At 41.8% G+C, this 23,421-nt stretch overlaps 1 protein-coding gene and 1 long non-coding RNA gene across 17 annotated transcripts in view; one reads left to right on the top strand and one right to left on the bottom strand.

Annotated features, from left to right (window-relative positions):
- Positions 1-23,421, top strand: part of ATP8A2 (ATPase phospholipid transporting 8A2) — a 569,987-nt gene that overhangs the window by 473,874 nt on the left and 72,692 nt on the right. Inside the window, exon 34 of one of the 15 annotated variants that reach the window (XM_049100904.1) lies at positions 8,581-8,697. The exons of the other annotated variants lie outside the window; for them this stretch is intronic. Coding sequence (XP_048956861.1) covers positions 8,581-8,682 — 102 coding nt within the window. The 3' untranslated portion in view covers positions 8,683-8,697. Of the gene's footprint in view, positions 1-8,580; positions 8,698-23,421 lie in introns of those variants that run through there. 15 annotated transcript variants of the gene reach the window in all.
- The window catches only part of LOC112669516 (uncharacterized), a 44,568-nt gene that overhangs the window by 19,242 nt on the left and 1,905 nt on the right, over positions 1-23,421 (bottom strand). For both annotated transcript variants that reach the window (XR_004816534.2, XR_003142317.3), the window contains exon 2: positions 15,381-15,515. This is a non-coding gene — a long non-coding RNA (uncharacterized LOC112669516). The remainder of the gene's footprint in view (positions 1-15,380; positions 15,516-23,421) is intronic.

The following is a 23,421-nucleotide window of genomic DNA, read 5'->3' as shown; positions in this document are numbered from 1 at the left end:
TCCATTTCTTGAGAGTATTAATATCTTTACAGGTATTCATAAAAGGCAGCCATCCCCATGAGATTGGCTTCCTGTATCCCCAGGAAGTCTTGCCTGTTGGTCTGACACTAGAAATAGCTTGAGGACTTAGACCTTTGCCCACAATTAAAATGATGTCCTAAAATGCACTTTATTTATTTTTTTTTAAGATTTTATTTATTTATTCATGAGAGACAGAGACACAGGCAGAGGGAGAAGCAGGCTCCATGCAGGGAGCCCAACATGGGACTTGATCCCGGGACTCCAGGATCAGGCCCCAGGCCAAAGGCAGGCGCCAAACCACTGAGCCACCCAGGGATCCCCTAGAATGCACTTTAATAAACATTTATTGCATATCTACTATTTGCAAAGCTCTGTGCTTACAATTTAACTGACCAAGGGTTAATTTTTAAATGTAAAACTTTATTTGGTTATTATTGTGACTATTATCTTGATCACAAACTTCTTAGTATGCTTTAAATTTCAGTTTTAAAATATTTTTCTTTCAAATACTTAAATGTACTTGTTATAATATGTATATCACATATTATAAAAATTACCTAAAGCCATTGGCCAGGAATAACAACTTTTAACATTTGAGGTTGGCGTGATTGGGTGTACCACCTCCTTTTTAACTATATTCTGATCATTATACCCAGGAGATTTGAGATATTTAGATTTTATTTTTGTTTTAGGATATAAAAAATAATAATATATTTCTGTACTGAGAAAAATGGTCCAGTAGAGAGGTGCATTCTCTAAGCTCTAAGTTAGAAAGTGCAGTAAAATGGGTAGCCAGCCCTCTGGATTCTCTATCCCTACCCCTGCTATAGTCCTAATAGACCCCATGCTGTTAGAGGAAATTCGCCTTATTCAACTTTCAATTTAGCCCTTAACCTGTCACATCAGCCTACTCCTCTCATCATTCCTGTGAAACTATTCTCACCAAAGTTTGGAGCCAGTTCTTAATTACAATTTCAAAGAACATTTTCCCTTTCTTATAGACCTCTCTATAGTTTGTTGGGTTTTCTTTTTAAAACTCCTTTCTTTTGGGCTGCCTGGGTGGCTCAGTTGGTTAAGCATCTGACTCTTGATTTCAACTCAGGTTATGATCTCAGGGTTGTGAGATCAAGCCCCGGTGTCAGGCCCATGCTGATCATGAAGCCTGCTTAAGATTCTCTCACTCACTCTCCCTCTGCCCCTCCTGTCTGCCCCCTCCCCACACTTATGTGTGTGCACACATGCTCTCTCTCTCAAAATAATAATAATAATAATAATAAATAATAGAATAAAATATTAAAATAAAATAAAATTCACTTTTTTTTTTTCCTTTAGAACCATTTTCTCTGGAACTCTGTCTATACTTCAGCTAAGCCTTTGCTTCTTCATTCTAGACTTCCTTTCCCCCTTGGTAACTTATGTGCTAAAGTTCCCCAAAGTTCTGTCCTTAGCCACTGGCTCATTCTTAAATGGTCTTATCTACTCATCTCATTTCCTCGAACATCTCACATAATACTTATGTGTTTAGGAGCTCCAAGTCTAAATCTCTGAAAGGTTAAATCACTGATCTAAGTGCCAGACTCTGGGACCCAGAGTCTTCCAGACTTCCCAACTTGGATGACACACCCATACATCCTGAGTTTCGCATGTATGAGACATCTTCATGTTCCCCTGCACACCCCCTCACCTGTCTGTGTTTCTGTCTCTGTAAATGGCACCACCATCTACCAGCTCACATAGCTAGAGACCAGAATCCTCCCTTTTGTCAGGCTCCTCAATCACCAAGTATGGTAATTCCACTTCTGAAACTTGGCCAAGTCTCCCTGCATTCTATTCTGCATGGCCTCATTGGAATCTCACCATCTCTGGCCAATTTGGCCATAGGAGTCCCCGTTCTACAGCTTGGTCACTGGCTCTTCTGAATATTCCTGAATATTCCCAACATTTTCTTATTTTACTTCTACTTATTTCTGCTCAGAACAAAACTATAAGGATCCAGAGGACAGAAACTCTGTGTCTTTCTCTTATATTCCAAGAAGTAACTCTATCCTGTTTTCACTCTCCACATACACCTAAAAGCAATATCTAATGAATAAGATCTAACAAAACTTAACAGAAAGGCTAAAAGACTTTGACTCCAACAGAATAAGCTAGTGTGAGCTTTTTCATGCTTTGAGCTTTTTTCCCCTTTAAAATGTGTAAAAGATTATCAGATATTTGAAAAAAACTGAACTGAAGGCAATTTCATATTTATGTGTTCCGTTTAATTTATTTACCTGTAAAATCTTGTGCTGGCATGAAAGATTTTATTTATTTATTCATGAGAGACAGAAAGGTGTAGAGACATAGGCAGAGGGAGAAACAGGCTCCTTGCAGGGAACCCGATGTGCGACTTGATCCCAGGACCCAGGATCATGACCCAAACCAAACGTAGATGCTCAACCACTGAGCCACCCAGGCACCCTTGGTGTGAAAGATTTAAGCCTAAAAGCCAAGATATGCTATTTTGATTGATTATATATCAAAGAACAGTATAATATTTACAGTTCGAAGTATAGTTTTGGTGTTTATTTGATCAAATGTGTGTAAAAGCAAAAAGTATATTGTAACACTTCTAAGCTAGAAATAAGTTAATAAATTAAATAATTTTTAAAGGATTTATTTATTTATTTGAGAGAGAGAATGCATGAATGGAGGGAGGAGCAGAGGGAGAGAATTACCAAGCAGACTATACTGAGTATAGACTGTGATGCTGGGCTTAGGCTCATGACCCTGAGATCATGACTTGAGCCAAAACCAAGAGTTGGACACCCAACCAATTGGCCACCCAAGTGCCCTAATAAATTAAATAATTTATTGAGGAAAGAATATATTTCCTTCTGCAATTTAATTTCTTAATGCTTTTGAAATCTAAGAAGAGTGACACTTGTCAAGTTCGGAGAGTAAGAATCAACTACATTTAATTTTGAAGAGTAGGAATTAGTTGCATTTTCAGAGTTGTAGAATATACTAGGAAAATCCTGGCACAGCAATTGCATATATGATATAAAACAGGAAAGTAGAAGTGTGCCACATGATCAATAAGAGTTCTTCAACTCTAAAATTCTAATGGGTCCATCATCCTAATCAGTAACATGCAATTTTTTTAAAATCTCAATTCATTGTGCTCCTTAAGAGTTTTTATTCTAAGCATTAAGAATGTTATTCTAGGGGCAGCCCCGGTGGCTCAGCGGTTTAGCGCCACCTAGGGCATGATCCTGGAGACCCAGGATCGAGTCCTGTGTCAGGCTCCATGCAGGAGCCTGTGTCTCTGTGTGTCTCTCATGAATAAATAAATAAAATCTTAAAAAAAAAAAAAAAAAGAATTTTATTCTAGCATTCAGAATCTGGGTATCTCAAGCGAGCCTGAGAAGGGTCGCCAAGTGATTTGTAGGAGTTTAGAATAAAGGGATAATTTTACAAGAATAAGTCTGATTGGTCTTATTATTGCAGCATTGTTTCAGGCACTAATAGCGGCTGGTGACAGGATGACAGGATGATGAGATCTTTAGATTCTGAAGTTTCAGTGAACCACCAATAGAAGGAAATAAGTTGACAACTATCACATTATGGAATTGCAACTATTCCCAAAGGTGACAGAAAGGAGCATGTGTTTCCAGTCAGTGGGCAGGGCAGTTGGTTTCCTGTAGGCAGCTGCTTGCTCTGTCCATGGAAGGCCACCAAGTGTTCAGAGGTTATAAATAAGCAATTATTGGAGCCCCTTCAGAAAGCATTAAGAAGGTTAGCAACTCCTCATATTCTTTTTTTGGCCTGCTATTAGAATTGATATGCCACGTCTAATATGCCTGCATGTGTCCAAATATCCCTGACTGGGGTGTGGTTTCCCAAAAAGGGGGAGGTTTGGTCTGCTACACACATTTGCTGCTCATCTGTTCGCATCATAGGCAACTGCCCGCCAGCCGCACTTTCCGACTGTGACATGCACTAATTCTAATCCTTGTAACCTCATTCCCATAATTGTACACAGAGCCTTGCCTGTTAGAAAGCTCCGGGAACGCCTTCTTTTATAGGGAACCAGTCTTGGGCTCTATGCCGTGTTGGTCTAGATCTGAACTGGAATCTCTTCGTTTTATTATCAACTTGAAGGGAAAGGACAGGTGGGGTTAAACAGATCCAGACTCAACTACCCTGTTTACTTTAGAAAGCAAGGGAACAACCTAGAAACACATGTCTTGGTAGGAACACAGAGTAAAAAGTAATGCCCCTCCTTACATCAGAAAAGGTTGAGCAGTTATCATATTTGGCTGAATAGTATAGTAAAGTTTTCCCATAACCAGATCCACCAGCACAGCCCTGCCAAGAGAAGCAGTGGTGTTCTTGCCAGCTCATGGAGTCTTCTAAAATAGTATTTTATTAAAGTCTTTTATTTCACTTGCTGTGAACGTTTATTCTGTTTGCCTACTATAAGCCAGAGCTTCGCTAGGTGCTGCAGGCAGCAAGGGTAAGCCATGGTCTGCAGCCACTGGGGGCTAGTCCAAGCCCTAAAGAGCATGGAATGCACAATGCATGAAATCTTTTTCTGCTTTTTACCATTACCATTTTTAAGTTAAGAAAAAGGACTCTCAATGTTGATGTACGTCCAGACAACGTTTATTTTAGGAAAATGATTGAGACTGAAGTCCCAGTGATCAGGTCCAGATTCCATCCTACCATCTGCTAATATGGTAGCCTGAGATAACACAACCTCTAGCCTGAACTTTCCTTCAGGGGATGATCCTAAGTCCCCTGGTCCCTAGAAGCTACCATACTAATGACGATGGTGTTCCTGTGCTGTACTCTCATTAATGGCGCTGCCCACAACCACGATAGAGTATTTCCTGAGGGCTTTAATCTTCGTTTTTCTGTACACAGAGGGTTGGACGGTGTAAATCCCCTCTGGTTTTCTTTCTCTAAAAATATCATCTAGTCATGATTATGTAATTTTAGCATTTACCGTGAAGTTGTTCTCTGGCTGCGTAAAACACTATAGAAATTGTTGGTATAGTTTCAGTGTCTGGCTTTTTAATTGATGGATTTGTGTCACTGTCAAAGGGTACTTCTTTTCCAAATAGCTGACATGGACAGGAGAAATAAATACTAGCTAGTAAGGTGCCCTTTAACTTACTTTCCCTTGTCTTTGCAAGACTCAGGTGATAATGCTGATAATATGTACATCCCATAAAATAGTTTCTATCTACCCTCTCTTCCCTGTTTGCTGTGCCTTTCCTCCCATCCAGAACACAGTGACTGAAGGCCTGGTAAAAGCCATTAAACTCTGAACAATTGACCATCTATTAATATCTGTACTCGTTTCGTAGGGCTGCTCTAAGAAAATACCAAAAACTGGATAGCTTAACAAAATTTGTCTCCCAGAGCTGGAGTCTGGAAGTCTGAGATAAAGATGTTGGGTGGGTGGGTTCCTTCTGAGAGCTGTGAAAGAGAATATTTCCATGTGTCTGCCTCCTAGCAGTATCTGACAATCTTTGATTTTCCTTGGCTTGCCCAAGCATCACCCTGATCCCTGCCTTCATGTTCACATGGTGTTCTCCCTGTATTCATGTCTGTGACCAAATTTTTCCTTTTGTGACCAGTCACTGGATTAAGGGCTCACCTTAATGACCTCATCCTAAGTAATTATATCTGCAGTGAACCTATTTCCAAATAAAGTCACATTCTGAGGTAGTAGGTTTTAGGACTTTAACTTAAGAATTTGGGGAGGGAGATAACTCAACCTATAACAGTATCATAAATTGATCTTTCATTGAAGTATTTTGGGTTCCTATGATATATAATTCTCACTAAGAGCTAAGCAGGTAAAGACTGGATTGCACTTGTTTTGTAAATTGTTTAGCTTTCTGTAGCCCAGATGACAGGAGAATCATCTATCATCTAGATTTGGGGAGTCACAAGGACTTTCAAATGCTTGCTGTTTTTACTAAATTCAGGTGGAAAAAAATAACAGGTCTCATTTCTGTCAGGCTTTGAGCTTGGTGCTGAGAATATAAAAATGTGTGGCTATTGTCCTCAAAGGTTTAGTGAAGAAAGCAACTAGTACAATATGTTCTGTGTAATGAATGATGTATGGACTCAAGCTACAAAAGGACAAGATCAGCTTTGAGGTGGAGTCAAAAAAAAAAAAAAACTGTGGGGACTCCTTAGGGATAATCATGACTCCCCTCAACATGTTCCTGAAGAAAAATAGAGATCCCTCCCACCCCTGACCCCTTACCCCCACCCCTCCCACACCCCACACCCCCACACTCAACCACCATTTAAGAAGTGGGAAAGCATTTCAGTGGGAAAGAACTGTTCTGATAAGATATGGGAAGGAGTGGCTTATAGCAAGATAACGAATGGACTCAAAAAGAAAAATGTGGAATTGAGCTTGGGACAAAACAGTGGCTTAGGACAAGAAGAGAAATACCTTGTATCTAAGATTAAAATGAAAATAGTTAATATGGGTGTGGTTACAGATACATTTAACAGTGTAAAAAAGATTTAGAGTTGAAGATTTCAAGCTAAAATGTTCCATTGTTACAGGAAATTTCCATGGTTAAATCATCTTTCTTAAATGTAAATTGGAGTGTGTCATTTTGCTGCTTAAAACCCCGTAATAGCTTCATCTTGACATTTTGATATAGTCCAGGATACTTAACAAGATTTAAAGACCCTCCACAATCTAATTTCTCTTTGCGTCAGCTCTCCCTTGCTCTTTCTGCTCCGCCATATTAGCTCCTGGAATGTTCCAGCTTTCTCCAGCATCTGGGCCTCTGCCCAGGCCTGGAACAGGGCCGTCTGTTCCTTCCAGTGGCATGCCCCACCACCGGCCTGTTACCTGATCCATTCCTCCTCCTTCAAGCTTTTCCAAAAAGTGGGTCATTCGGGGTGGGGGTGGGAGGTTGGGGGGTGAGGTAGTTTCTGAGGGCTCCCTACTCCTGCCGCAGCTGCCATCACCCCACAGCGCATGCTGTTGTCTACTCTGTTCCTTCTGTGGCACTTATTTCCTGAATATCTTTCTTTTTCAATAGACAGGAGGCTCTGGAGGGCATAAACTGTGTCTCCCTTATAGTCTACAATATTTCTGGCATACAATACTATGTCTGGCATATGGCAGGTGTTCAGTGAGTGTTTTGCTAAATGAATGAATGAGAAACATGTAATTGATGGATCATGTCTCAGAAACAAGTTCAAAGTTAGAAAATAAAAATATTTATTACCAGTCACAAAAAAAAAAAAAAAGTTAAATTTTAAATTCTTGCAAAACTAATGCAGTTTGAGAATGCCTGGGTGGCTCAGTGGTTGAGTGTCTGCCTTTGGCTCAGGTCATGATCCCGGGGTCCTGCGATTGAGTCCCACATCAGGTTCCTTACAGGGAGCCTACTTCTCCCTCTGCCTGTGTCTCTGCCTCTCTCTCTGTCTCTCATGAATAAATAAATAAAATCTTTTTTAAAAAAACTGATACAGTTCATATTTAGTTAACTCTCAGAAATATTTGAAAGAGTAAACCAGTAAGCTGAAAGATGAGGTGGTCTGCACCTGCCTTGAAGCCAGGAAGCCATAGAGGACCACAGAATAGCAGCAGATGTGTGCTCCCTAGACTCTCCAGGCTTCTTCTTCTCCTCTCCCATCTCTCCTCTGTGTGCATATTTTGTATTTTCTCTTCCTCCTGCTCTCTCTCCACTCTTTCATCCTCTTCCCTTTCCTGGGGGTCCGCTACACAGTTTGTTCTCATGCACGTGCATAAACCCCACTTCAGTATTACTTCCACCACCCCAAATGTGTGGTGGTCCTTGTGCTGGGGAATCCTATAGGCCCCCTGTACTACTCAACACATTGGGAAAAGCATTTAATTAAAAAAAAAAAAAAACGTTAGAATTCTGCATTTTATCACCTTTGTTGGATGAATTTTAATGGTTCCATTTCAGAAATGACTTAGTGTTTGGTTTTTCTCTTTAAAAAACAAAGACAAAACAAAACAGAAATCTTGACTTTTGCAGAACCTGAATCATTCTCAATCCCAAAATAGGCTGGTAGCTGTCTCTGTCAGCGTTCTCAACTGTTTTTGTCATAATGCCAGTTAGTATCTCTCCAACTGTGGGGCTGCTCTTGTGCCAGCAGAATCGGGAAAGAAATAATATCCTGCACACTGTGGTACACGGGTTCATGTTGAGAAATGTGTATCTTGGCACTGGAAGATTTAAAAGGCTTGAATATTCATAAGGCTTCTTATCTAAGCCACTCACTGGTTATTAGTGCTTCACATTAAATTGAAGATATGTAAATCCTCATGGTATATCCGGGCTGAATAAATCTGAACCTTTGAGAACGAAACAGCGCATGGAGTTTCCAGGAGGCGTCTGTTCACTCTTCTGGGTGGTGCCTTCACGTAACAGCTCCTCTTACTCCGGCTGCCTTCCATCACGGAGTGTGGCAAGAGCCCAGATAAAATTGTGATCACTTCGTCTCCAGAACTATATTTCAATCTAGCTTTATATGTACACCATGTCTCTTCTTTTGCTTCAGACCTTTTACGTGGATGAAGACGACTTTGAAGGCAGAACACCCACATTTGGTATCACTGCATTCGTTTTTCTTACATTTTGGCTTCACTTATGGTGCTTTTAATATTCATGAAGTCTTGAAAAAATAAACATCCTAAGCTATTTCCTCTGAATGGAAATGTTATGGTTTCAAACCCCAGAGAAAACAATTGGTGAGTTCTACAAGGCCACATTTTCTCTGCGTCAGTTAGAAAGGAGCTCCAGCTTGGCGGAGGTAACAACCTGCCCAACACTTCCGGGCTTCCCAGAGCAGATGGCCCGGGGGCCTGCTTGAAAGATGAGGCAAAGAGTCAGCAGACGTGCATTATTTAAAGGTTCCCTTTGGAATAGGAGATATTAGAATCCTTTCAATTGACTCAAAATTACATCATTTCCGTCTTTAAAGAATGTAAAAGAATTATTTATTCCATCTACTTCTCTGTTCAAATGAAAACATTGACCGTTTTCCTCTGTTTTCTCTCCCTACTTTACATTAGGCCCATACTGATTGGTATTTATTTCCTTCTCTAGTAAAGGGGCTCAACCAGTCCCTTAAATATTTTCAGGAATTTTAAATTCTTGCAAACAGGGCAAGAACTGCCCACAAAGTTAAGAGCCAACCTTTTAAGAAAAAACAAAGTGATTGTTCTTAATAATAAAAAGAAAACTGATATCCAGCAGCCGCGTTTCGGTGAGACAACATTGTTCTAGGCTTTGTGTGCTAGAGCTGGGCAGCTCCTGGGGATTCCCCATTTGGCCAAAACTCTGTTTTTTTACCACAGGTGAGATTCTCATGTCAGCAGTTCTCTTCCAACTGTGTAACCCTACTCTTCCTCCCTCCCTCGTGCTCGCTGACAGGACAGTCCCATGTCCCACGGTGATGACCCACCCATCTCACCCACGCCAGGTGCATTGTTCCCTGTCTCAGGACACCTCTGTATCCCCTGTCTTCTCCTTCCTTCTCGGGAACTACACTTTCTCTTTGTGTGTAGGATAACTACCTCTTGCCCAGATCATATTCTGCATCTCTCTTGGTAATTTCAGACTGCCATTAACAAACCTTTCATTTCTACCACTTCCCACTAACGGTGCTGAAAAGACAAATGTTTGAGTCCCCAGCCTCCTTTATACTGCTACATGGCCACGTGAGCCAGAAATGGCCAGCAAGCACTAGGGTGACTTGACCACAGGCTTCCTTCGTGAGAGTGGAGCTGGGTGGGGCTACCTTCTCTTCCTTCCTTGAAGGCAGCTAGAAAGTCTTGCCACAGCAGCCACATTGGGACAGTGAAACCAAAAGCAAGAGGACAGAAAGCCAACACTAAGGGTGGTACTACTACAGGGTGGAAAAAGCCTGGGAACCTGACAGCACAAAGGAGCAAGTACCTACTTCCAGAATTATTTTGGGAGAATAGTCGCAACTGTTTTTGTTGTTTGAGCACTGTTTGTGGAATTTTTAGTTATGCATGGATAAGTACAACTTAGCGGGTACCCCCTTCTCCTCAAAACAAAGCAAGTATAAAAACCTGGCCTAATCCCGGGACTTCATGTACATTTCTAATTTTTCTATGTTTACTAGCTATTTCCCTAACGTGAGCTCGCCAAACACCTTCCCCATCCTTGGTTTTCCCCTTACAGTACTCTGTGCTCTATTTCATTCCCAAGCGTGGTGGAAGAGTGACCTATACTTGTCCTCCTATGTCCCTCACATTCCTTTAGTCCTGGCAGTGGACTTAAGCCCTCACCCCTTAACCTTTTCTCTCATAGGTCATAAATGCCTTTCTAGTCTCTGGAACTATGGGTCTTAGTCTTGCTCTTCCCCAGGCTTTCTGCAACATTTGATACTGCTGTCTTCTCCCGCCATATTGAAGCTCTCTTCTGATCCTCTAGTCTTCCTGTTGTCTTTCTTTGTTCCCTGAAATGTATGGGTACCTCAAGTTTCTGACATGTTTCTCTTCTCTCTCCCCCCACTTTTTTTTTTTTTAAGATTTTACTTATTTATTCATGAGAGACAGAGAGAGAGAGAGAGAAAGGCAGAGACACAGGCAGAAGGAGAAACAGGCTCCATGCAGGGACCCCGAGTTGGGACTCGATCCCCAGTCTCCAGGATCATGCCCTGGGCTGAAGGCAGCGCTAAACCGCTAAGCCACCTGGGCTGCCCTCTCTCCCCTTTTTCTCTGCCAGTCTCATCTATTCTAAACCCAGTTGTGATCATTATTTCTGTAACTGTGTCTCCAGTCTGTCCCACTTTGGCCCAGTGTTGAAAGTGGTCTCTGTTTCCAACTGCTAGATTATATATAGATCTTTACTTCAAGTCACCCTAGCATCTCCCTCATCCTCTTCCCACAACCTCTGCATTGAAACATCAAATCTTGCGCATTTTCCCTCAGCAAAAATTTCTCACACCTTTGCTGCAGTTTATATTTCCAGTGCTATCTGCTGATGGTAGCCTCTAAGTGTAGGAATATCCTAGTTGGCTTTTCTGTGTGAGTCTGTCCTAGTATAGACCACCACCTTGGCACCTCCCTCACCCCAACTCACACTTAATCCATCATTAGTCCTATCCAAATATCTTCCTAGTCCTCCCCTTTATCCTCATTTCCATGCCATCACCCTGGCGCAGGACACCACCTTTGGGCTGGCCCTTTGCTTCTTGTCTTGTTCCTCCCTATTTTCTGCACCAGATCTGGAATGTTCACTCAACAGTATAAAATTGTGCTCCTCCCCTCTTAAAAATCCTTTGATGATTTAGAATTTTATGTAGAACCAAAATCTTTTACATGGCAGACAAGGCCCAGCCTGACCTAGCCCTGTGCATCTTGTCAGCTTCAGCGTAACACACTGTCTGGTTGTACCGCTCATCTTTCAGTGCTTTACATTGACAAGCTTCCTCCTCCCCCTCCCCCTCCCCCTCCCCCTACCACAGGGCCCTTGCATGTGCTGTTCTTTCCATGTACAGTACTCCAAACCTCATTGCCCAAACTCTCCTAGAAATTTCCACCCCCTTGTTTGGGCTCAGCTCAAATGGTACTTCTTAAGAGAAGCCCTAGGCCCCCTCATTATTCTTTGTAATCACATCAGAACACGTTCCTTCATTGCCATGAATGACAAGAAAGTCAGTTGTGCTATTTGTGTAACATTTTATCCCTCCCACCTAGAATGTCAGCACCTTGAGATGAAGAAACTTACGTGGGTTTTTTTTTTTTTTCCTTCATTGTGTGCCCGGCAGCTAGCTCAGTGTCTTACTCATAACCTGGCCTTAAAAATACTCTTTGCATGAATAACAAATGAAGGTGGTCTCACTGTCTATGAAATGAAATCTCAGTTCTTCAGGCTCCTGCTCCAGGGCCTCTAGAGGCTGACTTCCACCAACCTTTCCCACCTCTTCCCTCACAACACCCATACATGATGTGTGATTGAGCAAATGGAGCTCTTCACCACCACCTGCATCCTTTGTTTCTCCCAGCCCTCCACCTGGACGTCCCTCCCACTGCCATTTTTTACATCATAACCCTACCCATCCTTTACTTAGTGAGGGATTACGTGCCACTTTATGAGGGATTTTTTTATTTGTCCCCAACTAGAAGTGATCTCTGCCACTCTTGCTGTCCCACAGTACATTGCTATGTTATCCTTATAGGATAAAGGAAATGGTCTATGTTTTTTTCTCTCAAAGGTGCTAGAGAAGAATGTGACCCATTGGTCTCTGCACCCAGCACGCTGCTAAACACAGGGCCTGGGTGGTCAGACTGCTGGGTAAACAGGTGGGCTGGAGCAGTGGTGCTATGCCTACTATCGAGGCTGGGAGAGCAAGCCAGGCTATCTGTTTGAAACACAGATCCCTAACTGGGGTAAAATTGGGGAATCATCTTGAAGTTCTTGGCCAACCACAGAGAAGATACTTGATAAGAAGCCCCAGGTGTCATTCAAGCTAGGATAGAGCCAGAGAGCTTAGGGTTTTCTAATAAACTTACCCTTAAGGTGTGGGCATGATGTAACTTCATTCCTCTAAAGTAAGAAAAAAGCATTAAGTATCTTGGCTCAGCTGGCTGAGTAGATGTACTGCATACGGATCTCAGAGAGGAACAAAGAGGGAAGAGTCCACTGTGTTCATTGAAAGAAGAGCACCCATCCCCAGTCTCTTGGGATTGGTCAAAGAAGAAACACCCGTCTGCCTGGGGATTCCCTGGTGCCTGTTTTGTTGCAACTTCCCACAAGAAAGAAACCTTTTCATCACTTGAGTAATCACCGCCCCCTCCCCACAAAGAAAAATAAACAGAAAATTCTCCCTTTGGGCCGGCTCTGAACATCAGTTGTAGCTGCTCTAGCACAGATCAAACCAGAATACTTGCACCTTGTGGTCATTGGCATCAAAGGCCGCAGGTTTTTCTTTCCGCCTCATTTTAATATGCTTGTGAGCCTTGGGAGGCTTAATTAAAACTGCAGGGGAGCCAAAGTCAGCATATAAAGGAACTGTTTTGATGCTTCAAAACCCAAGCAAACAGAATCTGGATTATTCAATTAGGTATGCTTATGGGATTTGTCTTGGGTGTTTTGATTGCTCAAAGCCTGCTGGGGAAGTCAGTCATGGGGTTTAGACCTGAAAAGAACCATATTTAATGCCCCCCAAATTTCACTTTTTATCTTATTTGGGTTTCCCATTACCAGTGCGTAATTGTGAGCTGTACAAGAACTATTCTTACTCCCGTTTACTCAGCTTCTTCCCCTGATACCAGATTACACGGCAGAGCCAGCCAGATCTTCCTGCCTGATTTGGCTGGCAGTCATGCTCTTGGATCCCTTTCCTGCCTTTCACTGATGGTCTTTGCTTTAATAAGACCCAGGGTTGCCCAAGAGGCAGTGCAGAGCACAGGGCCTCCCCACTAGACCACTTCCTGTCTATGTGGCCTTAGACAAGTCACTGAAATCTCTTCCTCTGTTTTTATATCATTTACAAAAAGGAGATCAGGGTGGTGGAAACTGCTGTGTTTACTGTACACTGTGTTAATTCGATAAAATAATTCATGGTAATGCACTTAGTACTGTGCCGGGCTCAGGAGGAGTGTTCAATAAATGGCAACGATTATCATGGTTCTCCCAGGACATAGGTAGACATGTCTCCATTAGCTGCAGCCAACAGGTGAGGGAAGACTGGAAGCTTTGTGCGTGTCAGCTACTCCCAGAAACATGCAATAGATAGACTCAGCTTCTATGCTAGGAACAAGCCTGCTCTGAGAAGCCTCGGGTCACGTGAGAGATTGCATACCTTGCTGAGGTCAGTGGAACGTCTGTCATGTGACCAGCTTTCCCAGCAGTCATTGAAGTGACAAGAACTACTACAGTAAGTTAAACCGGAGCCACTTTGTCTACACTATGGGACTTTTGCTCTGAAGTTACCATTCAAAGTCAGGTCTCTGGGGGAATGTATTGCCAGGATCCTGGTGGTGGCAATAAAGGCAAGCAGCCCTATCTCCGAGGGCTGAGGCAGGCCGGCCTGATTGTGGGCATGCTGCACCTCATAGAGTGTATGCTTCTAGCTAATTAGCTTAAAATAGACCCATGTGCTGAGAGCCAGCTCTAATCCCTAACTGTTAGAAAGCCACCCAGGAGGGAAGGTTACCTGGTGTTGATCGAAGAACTCATAAGAATCCAGACAAAAATATTTAGTGTCAGTTGGTAAAGATTTAAAAACAGGTGTTCCCTGGATGGTACTCATGTGCTAGGCTGTAACTTCCTTTCCAGGTGTTTATACCCCAACAAAGCAGGCAGTATCAAATATATAGTATACATGGATAGCCTGTGCAGAAAAAAGGTTCCCCTTCACTGTCTCTAGTGAGTCTGTTAATAACTGGCTGCCTGTGACAAACCAACTGCCCAGATACAGGAATGTATAGAACACATCCCTACCATTAAGAGGCTTTCAGTCTAATGAAGATGGATAAGCAAATAAGCATAATGTTGAACATAATGCAATATCACAGGGTACAGTGGAAAGAGCAGGCACTCTGGGGTTGATGGACCTGAAGCAAACAGTGATTCTTACCTTTGGCCAGCAGCATGACCTTAAAAAGATCGTGTGACCTCTCTGAACCAAACTTTCACATCTATAAGATGGAGGAGTGTTCAATAAATGGAGTGTTCAATAAATTGAATAAATTCAATAGATGGCAGTTCACAATAATGTGAATTTTCTAGGGCCATCCATGTGTATTAAATGAGGGGAGGGCAAGTTACTAGTACAGTGCCTGACAAGTAGTAGCCATGTAAAAAGTGGTGGTAATAAGATTGTTATCATCATAGAGGTACGCAGGGGAGGAAGTATATAATCCTTCTGGAGAAAATGAGGAAGGGATATTTGAACTGAGTCTTGAGGGGAGGAAGAGGAATTTTCAAAGTCAGAGCAATGGCAGAATGGGGCATTGTCAGCTGGGCAAAGAACAAGATGAGCAAAGGCCGAGAAAAAAGGACTGTTGAGGATTTGGAGACATGCAGATGGTTCAACATGGCTAGAGTGCAGGCTTCTGGTGATGAAGGGCCAAGAGCAGAGTCTTGGTGATAGACAGGAGGGGCTGGACCATGAGTAACCTCACATTCCATGCCAGAGTTAGATTTTGCCAGTTTGCAGTGTACTAAAAATTCCAGTGCCAAGTACCAGGATACTTATATATGTTATTGGATGCCCAGCAAACACCTTGCAAGAATAAGATAGCCCCATTTTGTAGATAGCAACATTTTGTAGGAGCAAACTCAGATTCAAGGAGATTGTTACTTAATCATTCAACTCACCATATTAGCTTCCAGTAAGTTAGGTAGTTTGTATATGTGAAGGATGTGTGGTCTCATTTAATATTTCATGTTAAATTGTGTTGCCTTATTTTTCTTTCTGTTCCATTATTCTTTATTATTCTCTTCTGCATATGTCTGGAACAAAGCAACACCACAAATAGGTAGAATGCCTCTACTGATCGTCAGACTTGAGTGAATTTGGTCACTTTTCCCAACTGGGCAGTTGATGGGACTGGGCAGAAACAGAGACATGGTTCATCATACAGTGTAATTCACTAATATACAAAGATCCAGTTTTCCTTTGGGTCATATTGTTCTCCCCACATAAATCAAGCATTCTATTAAGAACAGCACACTATATTTTAATTTTTTTAAATGATAGATGTTAGACTTGAGTCCAAAATAAGGTAATATGGGATATTTGTTTGAGGTTGATGCTATGGATTTCATGAAATTTTGTGTTACCAAAAAAGGAGTAAGATTCATCCTAACTTTAGATGGACCATCCTCACTCCAAATATTGGAGAAATACATGTTAACATCAACCCTAGGGATCTGAGGTACATAATGCACCCAAGTACCCAGAGCTCTGCAATCTGAACTCTTGCTATCAACCCCAACCTCTCCAATGACTCAACACCATTTATTTGGGATGACTTCTAAACAGGTGTTTCCTCTGTGTCACAAATGGTTTAAACTAGAGCCGAGCTTATGTCCAGCATGTTCAGCTGAAATCACAGGGCCAGCTGACGCTCTGTGAGCATGTTTGCTCATCTGTGTCGATGCTGACAGCCAATACTTGCCGATTCCCACGTTGGTCAGTACTGGACATAGAACAGATGTTGGGGATTATGAGCAAGGATTTGGGGAGGCTGTGGGCCTGAGTGTCCACGGAAGTAATTCATTGTGGAAACGCAGACAGGACCTGCTGAACCTTCAGTGAGAAGTTCTATGAAATAAGCCTCGGTGGGCCTGCATATCAGGACTGAAAACAAATGTTTTCCTGGTGTCCTTTAATTAAAAGAAAAATAATAAATCATCTTTAAATGTAGAACGGTGGGAGCCTAATCCCACAAATTTCCATTGAAGTTCTCATCTATGATTACTAGTGGTATCATGACACTGAAGTGTCAGAGCAGAATCCTCTAATGGGTCCCACGGGAAAGCAGTGGAAGACCATTTGTAGAATGCTCCAAGGTTGGCTGTTCCCTCCACCCCCATCCGACCCCACCTTCCAGCAAAATTCCTTCAAGGCTGGACTCAATTTACCCCCATATAACATGAAGCTATTTCTTCCTGGTTGTTTTTGGCTGTCCTGGAGTTTCTTTGTCTAGCCAACCCACCGATGGTACTGTCTGCCCAATGCTCAGCTCACTGTCCAAGACCTTCGGAGTCAGAGGTCCAAACTGTAGAAGGCTGTGGGTTATGACAGTTCATGTGTCTGCTCTGCAGAGTACTGTGATCCTCAGCTCTTACTCTAGCAGTGCTCTGCGGAAAGCTAACCAGAAGGTAACTTCCTTTTTTCTTAAGTGTTTCCAGATAGCATTCCGTAGATTTAGTGAACTTTAGCCTGATCCCTCTCATAGCAATCCAGCTGTATTCGTTGGTACATTGTATTCGTTGGTAAGCATGCTATTGGTTAAAAATCACATTATTTCAAGACCCAAAAAGAAAGGCATGATACAATTAGAACTGTTTCATCCAGGGCACCTGGGTGGCTCAATCGGTTCAGCATCTGCCTTGGGCTCAAGTCCTGATCCAAGGGTCCTGGGATGGAGCCCTGCTTCCGGCTCCCTGCTCAGTGGGGAGCCGGTTTCTCTCTTTCCATCTGCTGCTCTCCTTGCTCATTCATTCTCTCTCTCTCTCTCTCTCTCTTTCCCTCTCTCTCTCTCTCAATAAATAAAATCTTTAAAAAAAAGAACTGTTTCAACCTGTAGGGATCATCAAAGAAAAATGTAGAAATCAGGTGAAGTGTTTAAATAGGGTTTCTAATAATAATAGAATTCAGCATTGTCTCTTTTATTGGTTTCATTGCCAACTTATTTATAACCTGTTAAGGATATCAGTAGTAATAATTACAGACAAAATGGAAGTTCAGCTCTTACTGCCTTAGACTTGATTTGAGTTTTTTGTTTTTTTCCAAGAATGTAGTATATATGTTACTTTCTCTGGGTATAAACATAAAAATGTTTCTGCTAACAAGAAAGCACATTGTTAAAAGGGAGAACAGAGAAACTGAAAATAGGTTACTAGTGAATATTTTTAAATAAAAAAGAGATAAAAGAGACATAAATTTGTGTATCACTGGCTTTAAATACCATAAGCAAGCAAAATATGAGGAAAAACTTAATGGATCCTTGCAATTAATATTCTAAGATTCAAAATCTCAAATGCATTCGAATTTGTTCAGTTAGGAGGGCTTTTGTGTTTGTTTTTTTAATAGCAGCTCAAGGTAACCTCATTGGTTTTGTTTTCAAGAAAATGGAGGAGAAGGCTAATACCTAGATTTTGTTTCTCCTCTGAAAAACATCTTCATTTCTCCCAAATCAAGAGAAATATAAGAAAACAATTCTATAAAAGCAAAGAAATCCCTCAGACGCTTCAAGATTAAGAAGAACAAAGACAAAAAGAAGGTCTGAATAATTTTATGAAGAGCATTATGACATCAAATGTTGTTTACATATTAACCCGTTTTTAACATGGGAGAATGTCTCAAATGTACCAGACTCTCTGTAGAAAGTACAGTCAAAAGTATTCATGTTTGATTGCGTCTAAGAATTTTTAAATGAAGGAAGCTGTACTGAAAAGATAAATTGAGATCTATGGGAAAGGAAAATGTAGCTGAAGTGCTTCTATTAGGGTATGGTGAAAAAAATTGGATCTGTTTTATGTAAATTTTCAACAGTGACCTGGTAAAGAAAGTCAAAGTACATTAATTAAATTTACAGAGCCAAAAAAGGCAAAGACCCAGGAGGTTAGATGTAAAAAAATACAGATGGACTGAGAGAGATGAGGGGAAATAGACAGACTTTTACAACATGATATTCAGCTTGGAAATATGCAAGCTAATACGCTGGGGGATACCAGCCAAAAGACAGATAGCTGGTTTAAAGAAAAAGTTAATAAAATGTCGAGTCTGAAAAACTATACAGACCAAAGCCAGGAAATTACAAAGTTATGGATCCCACAATAACTGTAAATTAACCCCAGTGCACATATGTAGTATTTCATATTACTGTATATGGTGTTAACTTTCACGCCTGAACATGCGGGCGTGTGTGTGTGTTTCGTCTGAATTACGGTTGTAATGGGAACAAAGGTGCAAACAGGACACGTAATGGATTGCCTGCTCCTTTCACAAGTCACCCAGGAGCACTGGAGCCCAGGCCAGTCTAGCATCTTGGAGTCAAGTGGAGGAGGAGTCAGGCTTTGATTCAAAGGCCAGTTGTTCGCCAAAGGCATTGGGAAGATTCGTGCATTTCTTAACAGCTGTAAAGAAGTCATGAGTGTCCTGGGTACATGGAAGGAAGTCTATAGGACGTTCCCAAGACAACACATTGGATTTAAATGTGTCTCCACTCTGATTTCTCCTTTCCTTTCACTCGCCCCATGCAAACTACTTTATATCTCTCTAATAAGCTCCTTGCTCCTTTTATCCCTATTTCTTGCGCAATTACCATCCACTTCTCCCCTCTGTATACCTCTTCTCTTGCTGGGCTCATTACAGGAGCTAAAATGAAATGTTTTCCTTTTAATGTATCCAACCAACCTACTGACCTAGGTTGTCATTTGATATGTTATTGTTGCTATTTGCTTTTTTAAAAAAGTGCAATCAACTTATATGCTGTATATCCCAATATATCTCTCTTCAGACATAGGACCAGGAGGGAGGAATCCACACTCTTCTTCTTGCAACGTTGTACAGGCCATTTCTCTTCAACCTCATGTGTCTCCTTCTACCATCTTCTGCCCTCATCATAGCCACACACTGATTTTTCACTCCTGACTTTGGCTCCATTATTAGTAAGTTTTCTACCTACAAAGATGATTCTTCTGTTTATCTGGTCTTCGTAATCCTTTTATCTACCTCCTCAATGCCTGTGAGGTTCTCTGTGGCCACCTTCCCATTCCTTGGCCTTGCTCCACCTCCATGACTTGGTCACTGAAATCTGTGTTTTCTACAAGATCTTAGTGTCTGATTGCCCTGGACTTATGCAAGCCCTTGTTCTTCTACTGCCTCTAGATGCCTGAATCATTCCCACTGACCCTGTTGTCCACTGTCACTGTCATTACCAGTCTCTTAACCTTGTAGCCAATGTCCAGTAAATACTCTATGAATGCTCTCTTCCCCATTCTCCCAGCCTTCATCTTTCTTTTTCTCAGCTGGACTCCAAAATCAATTATTTAAGTGATTTGTACCTTCTTGTCCTTAATTCCTATGCCCTCTTTTGTTCTGAGAGTTCCACCTGTCTCTTCCCACCATCTGCTTGCTCAGCTCTGTGCTCTTCGGCTTGTCAACAGTTTTAAAGAAAGTCAGATGGTTTGTATCCTCATTAGATTCCTCTGTTTATGCTTATAGTTGACTCTCATTGGTACTGCAAGATCTGTTTATCTGAATTGCATTCTCCAAGCAGCATTTTCTAAGGTTTCTTGCCTCTCTGTGGCCACAGACTGCTTTGTTCTATATGTATGACTCCACCTTCTACTTACAGACATTGAGGTCATTTCCTACCAGTTTCTTCAATCTTCTTGCCACCCAGAAATCATGGGGTTCACCTCTCACGGTGGTACAAGGGACACCTAAATACATAAGACTTTCCCACCTCTCTTGTGACAGAGCCTGGGCTCTGGGGTCAGGCAGCTGGGTTCAAACCCTGGCTGTGCCACATGCCAGCTGTGGGACCCTGGCTGAGTCTCGTGACCGTTCTCACCTGAATTAGTTCACCTGTGTATAAGACAGGAATGAACAACAATGCGCCCCCTGCAGGATGGCCGGGAGGATGGAACGCGCCACTCTGTGGAGAGGGCTGAGAACACTGCCCGGCACAGGGCAAGCACAGAATAAGTGTAGTTCTTCTCTCTTTGTCATGGCCATCCTCATCAGTGGCCCTGTGTTCATCTTACTAAAAGCTCCACAGCCTCATTTCTCAGCCTCCCTCCAAAACCAACTAGAGTCAGTCAGCCTCAGAACCTTTGGTCCTACCTTCCCCTTCATTGCTGGCTCCTGCTGCTTCTCCACACTCCAGAAGCTTCCACCTCCTCTGTTGTGCCTCCTACCCCTGGAGGTTCTCTTTGTCTCCTCAGCTACTTCTGAGGCCCTGTTTTGGTCTTCCAGCTTCTGCCCTCACTCCGATGGCTCCTATAATCCTAGTTTATAGGGAGCCATCAGAGTTTGCTGTGATTAACGTCCCCTGTTCCAAGCACCCTCTTGTGGCTTTTTCTTGTCTCCTGAATTAGATCTAAACCCCTCAGGCCAACATGCAGGCCTCCCTCGCTACACATGGCCCAAACCCACGCACATTTTTCTGTTGCAGAATATACTCCTATCACTCCCAGCTTGACATTTTGTTCCAACTTTTCTGGATGAAGGGTTCTCATTACTTGAAACTAAATAGAACCTATTTATTGAACCTAACACAAACTTCCCTCTTATAAACTACTCTACTTTGCCTTAGATATGGATATCCTCTCCTGCTCTGCCAACCAGAAGCTGCTAGATGACAGGCCCGTTCCCTCTTGCTCCCCATGTGGTCCACGCAGCATCAAACACTGAAATGAACTTTGTGAATTCATACCTGGATACTACCCACCCCCATCTTTAAGTCTAGTGATTTGTACAAGCCACACATAGCTGCACCATATGCTGCTGCCACCACAGCCTAAAAAAATGGAATTTTCAACCTTGTGACAACTTTCCCACATAGAGACAAAGGACATGGAATAAATACCCAGCCTACTTAAATATTAATATGGCACTCGCTTCATCTCTTTCTGAAAAGAAACAAAATGTTATCCATATTGTTGAGTGCCCCTGGTGGCTCTCCCAATCTCATTCATATTGAGCTAGAAATACTCTCATGACTTTAATGTTTACTATTTTCATGCATGTATTATGTATGTATAAACCTATAGGAAATATAAACAATCCATGGTGTTGCATTTTTCAGGGTTTTGAAACTTTAGATATATTGTATCGTATATACCCTTCTTATCAACACTGGGTTGTTTTGGGGTTTCTTTCAAAATTACTTTTGATGTTTATCCACAGTGACATAATTGTAGTCCATTCATTTTAATGCTGTTTACAGTTACATAAATATGCCAAAATTTATTTATTCTCCTATTGATAAACACTTTGCCATTATCAAAAATACGTCAGCAAACTTTCCTGACCATATCTGTGGACATGTATAAGTTTCCCTGGAGTGTATACCCAGGAATGGAATGGTGTACTGGGAATCTCTCACCCTGTGGCTTTTCTTGAAACTTGTGTCTTTTAATGCAGAGGTTTTCATTGTAATGCAGACAAACTTATCTCTTTCCTTCATGGTTTCTACTGTCTTGTATCAAATTTTCTAAAAGCTAGTCAAGGTCATAAAAGTATTCTTCCACATTTTCTTCCACAAGTTTTAAAGTTTTGCTTTTTCACCACTTGAAAGTGACGTGTGCCTTGATATGAAGCAGGTACAATTGGAAGTTTGGCAACCAGACAAACAGGGCCATGCACTAGTGAGCCCTCCTTCCCCTGCTAATGCACAGGACACCCGACGGCTAGGTTTCTAGTATTTTCATATGGGATTCTACATGGCCCGCCTCTCTTGTGTTGCCTCTCAGGGGCAGGATCTGAGCAGAGTGGGGCTGGTGATACCCTGCTAGCCACACTTAGAGGAACATGAGCATGTGCCTCCAGGCAAATGGGTTTGAACCTAGAGAGCATCTGAGATGCTCCATTATCCCTGCACAGGAGACTCTCTCTAGAGAGCCTCAGAGTAATAAGACCTCTAGTATAGTTAAGCCAAAAATAGTACATATAGTATAATATATACTATATAAATATAGTTATTTTTGGAGAACTGCTGGGCCATCAGCTAGAGGCCTGGAAGCCTCCTCTCTTCACTGACATCACTTCCGTTATATAAAAATGATTATTTTCTAATCTTTTAATGCCCTCTGGCATGCTTTGAAGGCCAAGATATTATTTTTGCTTCATAGATATCAACTTTAATAAGACTTGTCCTACTGAGGAATAATGAGGAACCATGAAACCCCAACAGATCCTGAAGCCTACTTATTGTTTGTTTAAGTAATCTCTACACTCAAGGTGGGGCTCTGACTCACAACCCTGAGATCAAGAGTCACATGCTGCACTGACTGAGCCAGCCAAGCTCCTGCAGCCTATTTAGATTGTGGGCCATTCATTAACAGACATTACTTGCAGCATGTTGTTTGGTGCAGCAACACATGGCAGCTTTTACTTTATTGAGTGAAGGTACATAACTGCTTGCTCAGCACAACTGCACTGTGCCAGGGAAATGACAAATTCCCATGAAATAGGTCAATTATGTAAATTATTTAAATGTATTATTTTAAAATGTCACATTTCAAGCAAAATAGAAAAAGATAAGGGTCCAAAATGTGAAAAAGAATTAATTTATGTACTGTAAAGTTAAAGTAGGGTTTCTGAGCTAAAAATGGAAGCTGGATTATACAAACATAAAGGCTTACAATTTATTAAAAGGAAAGTTATTGAAATGTGAACAGATCGTCGCAGGATACTAGTCAATTATGAGTAGATAGCACAGCCAGTGTTTGTCAGGAATATGGCTCTCATACCATGGGACAGCCAGGCCCTGGCTCTGGAGTCAGAGAGACCTGGGTTCAAATTCTGACTTAGACCCTCACCATGTGACCTGGAGTTGGTTGCTTAACCACCAAGTCTTAGCTGCATCATCCGTAAAATGGGAACAATTAGTTTCTCACTTGCAGTGTTTTTGTGGGGCTTGGAAATAATATACATGGGGGTACCCAGGAAGAGGTGTTC

The sequence above is a fragment of the Canis lupus genome, chromosome 25 (genome assembly GCF_003254725.2).
Source record: "Canis lupus dingo isolate Sandy chromosome 25, ASM325472v2, whole genome shotgun sequence".
Taxonomy (NCBI): domain Eukaryota; kingdom Metazoa; phylum Chordata; class Mammalia; order Carnivora; family Canidae; genus Canis; species Canis lupus.
The sequence above is the reverse complement of the archived record's forward strand: the minus strand, read 5'-3'. Positions and strand labels throughout refer to the sequence as shown.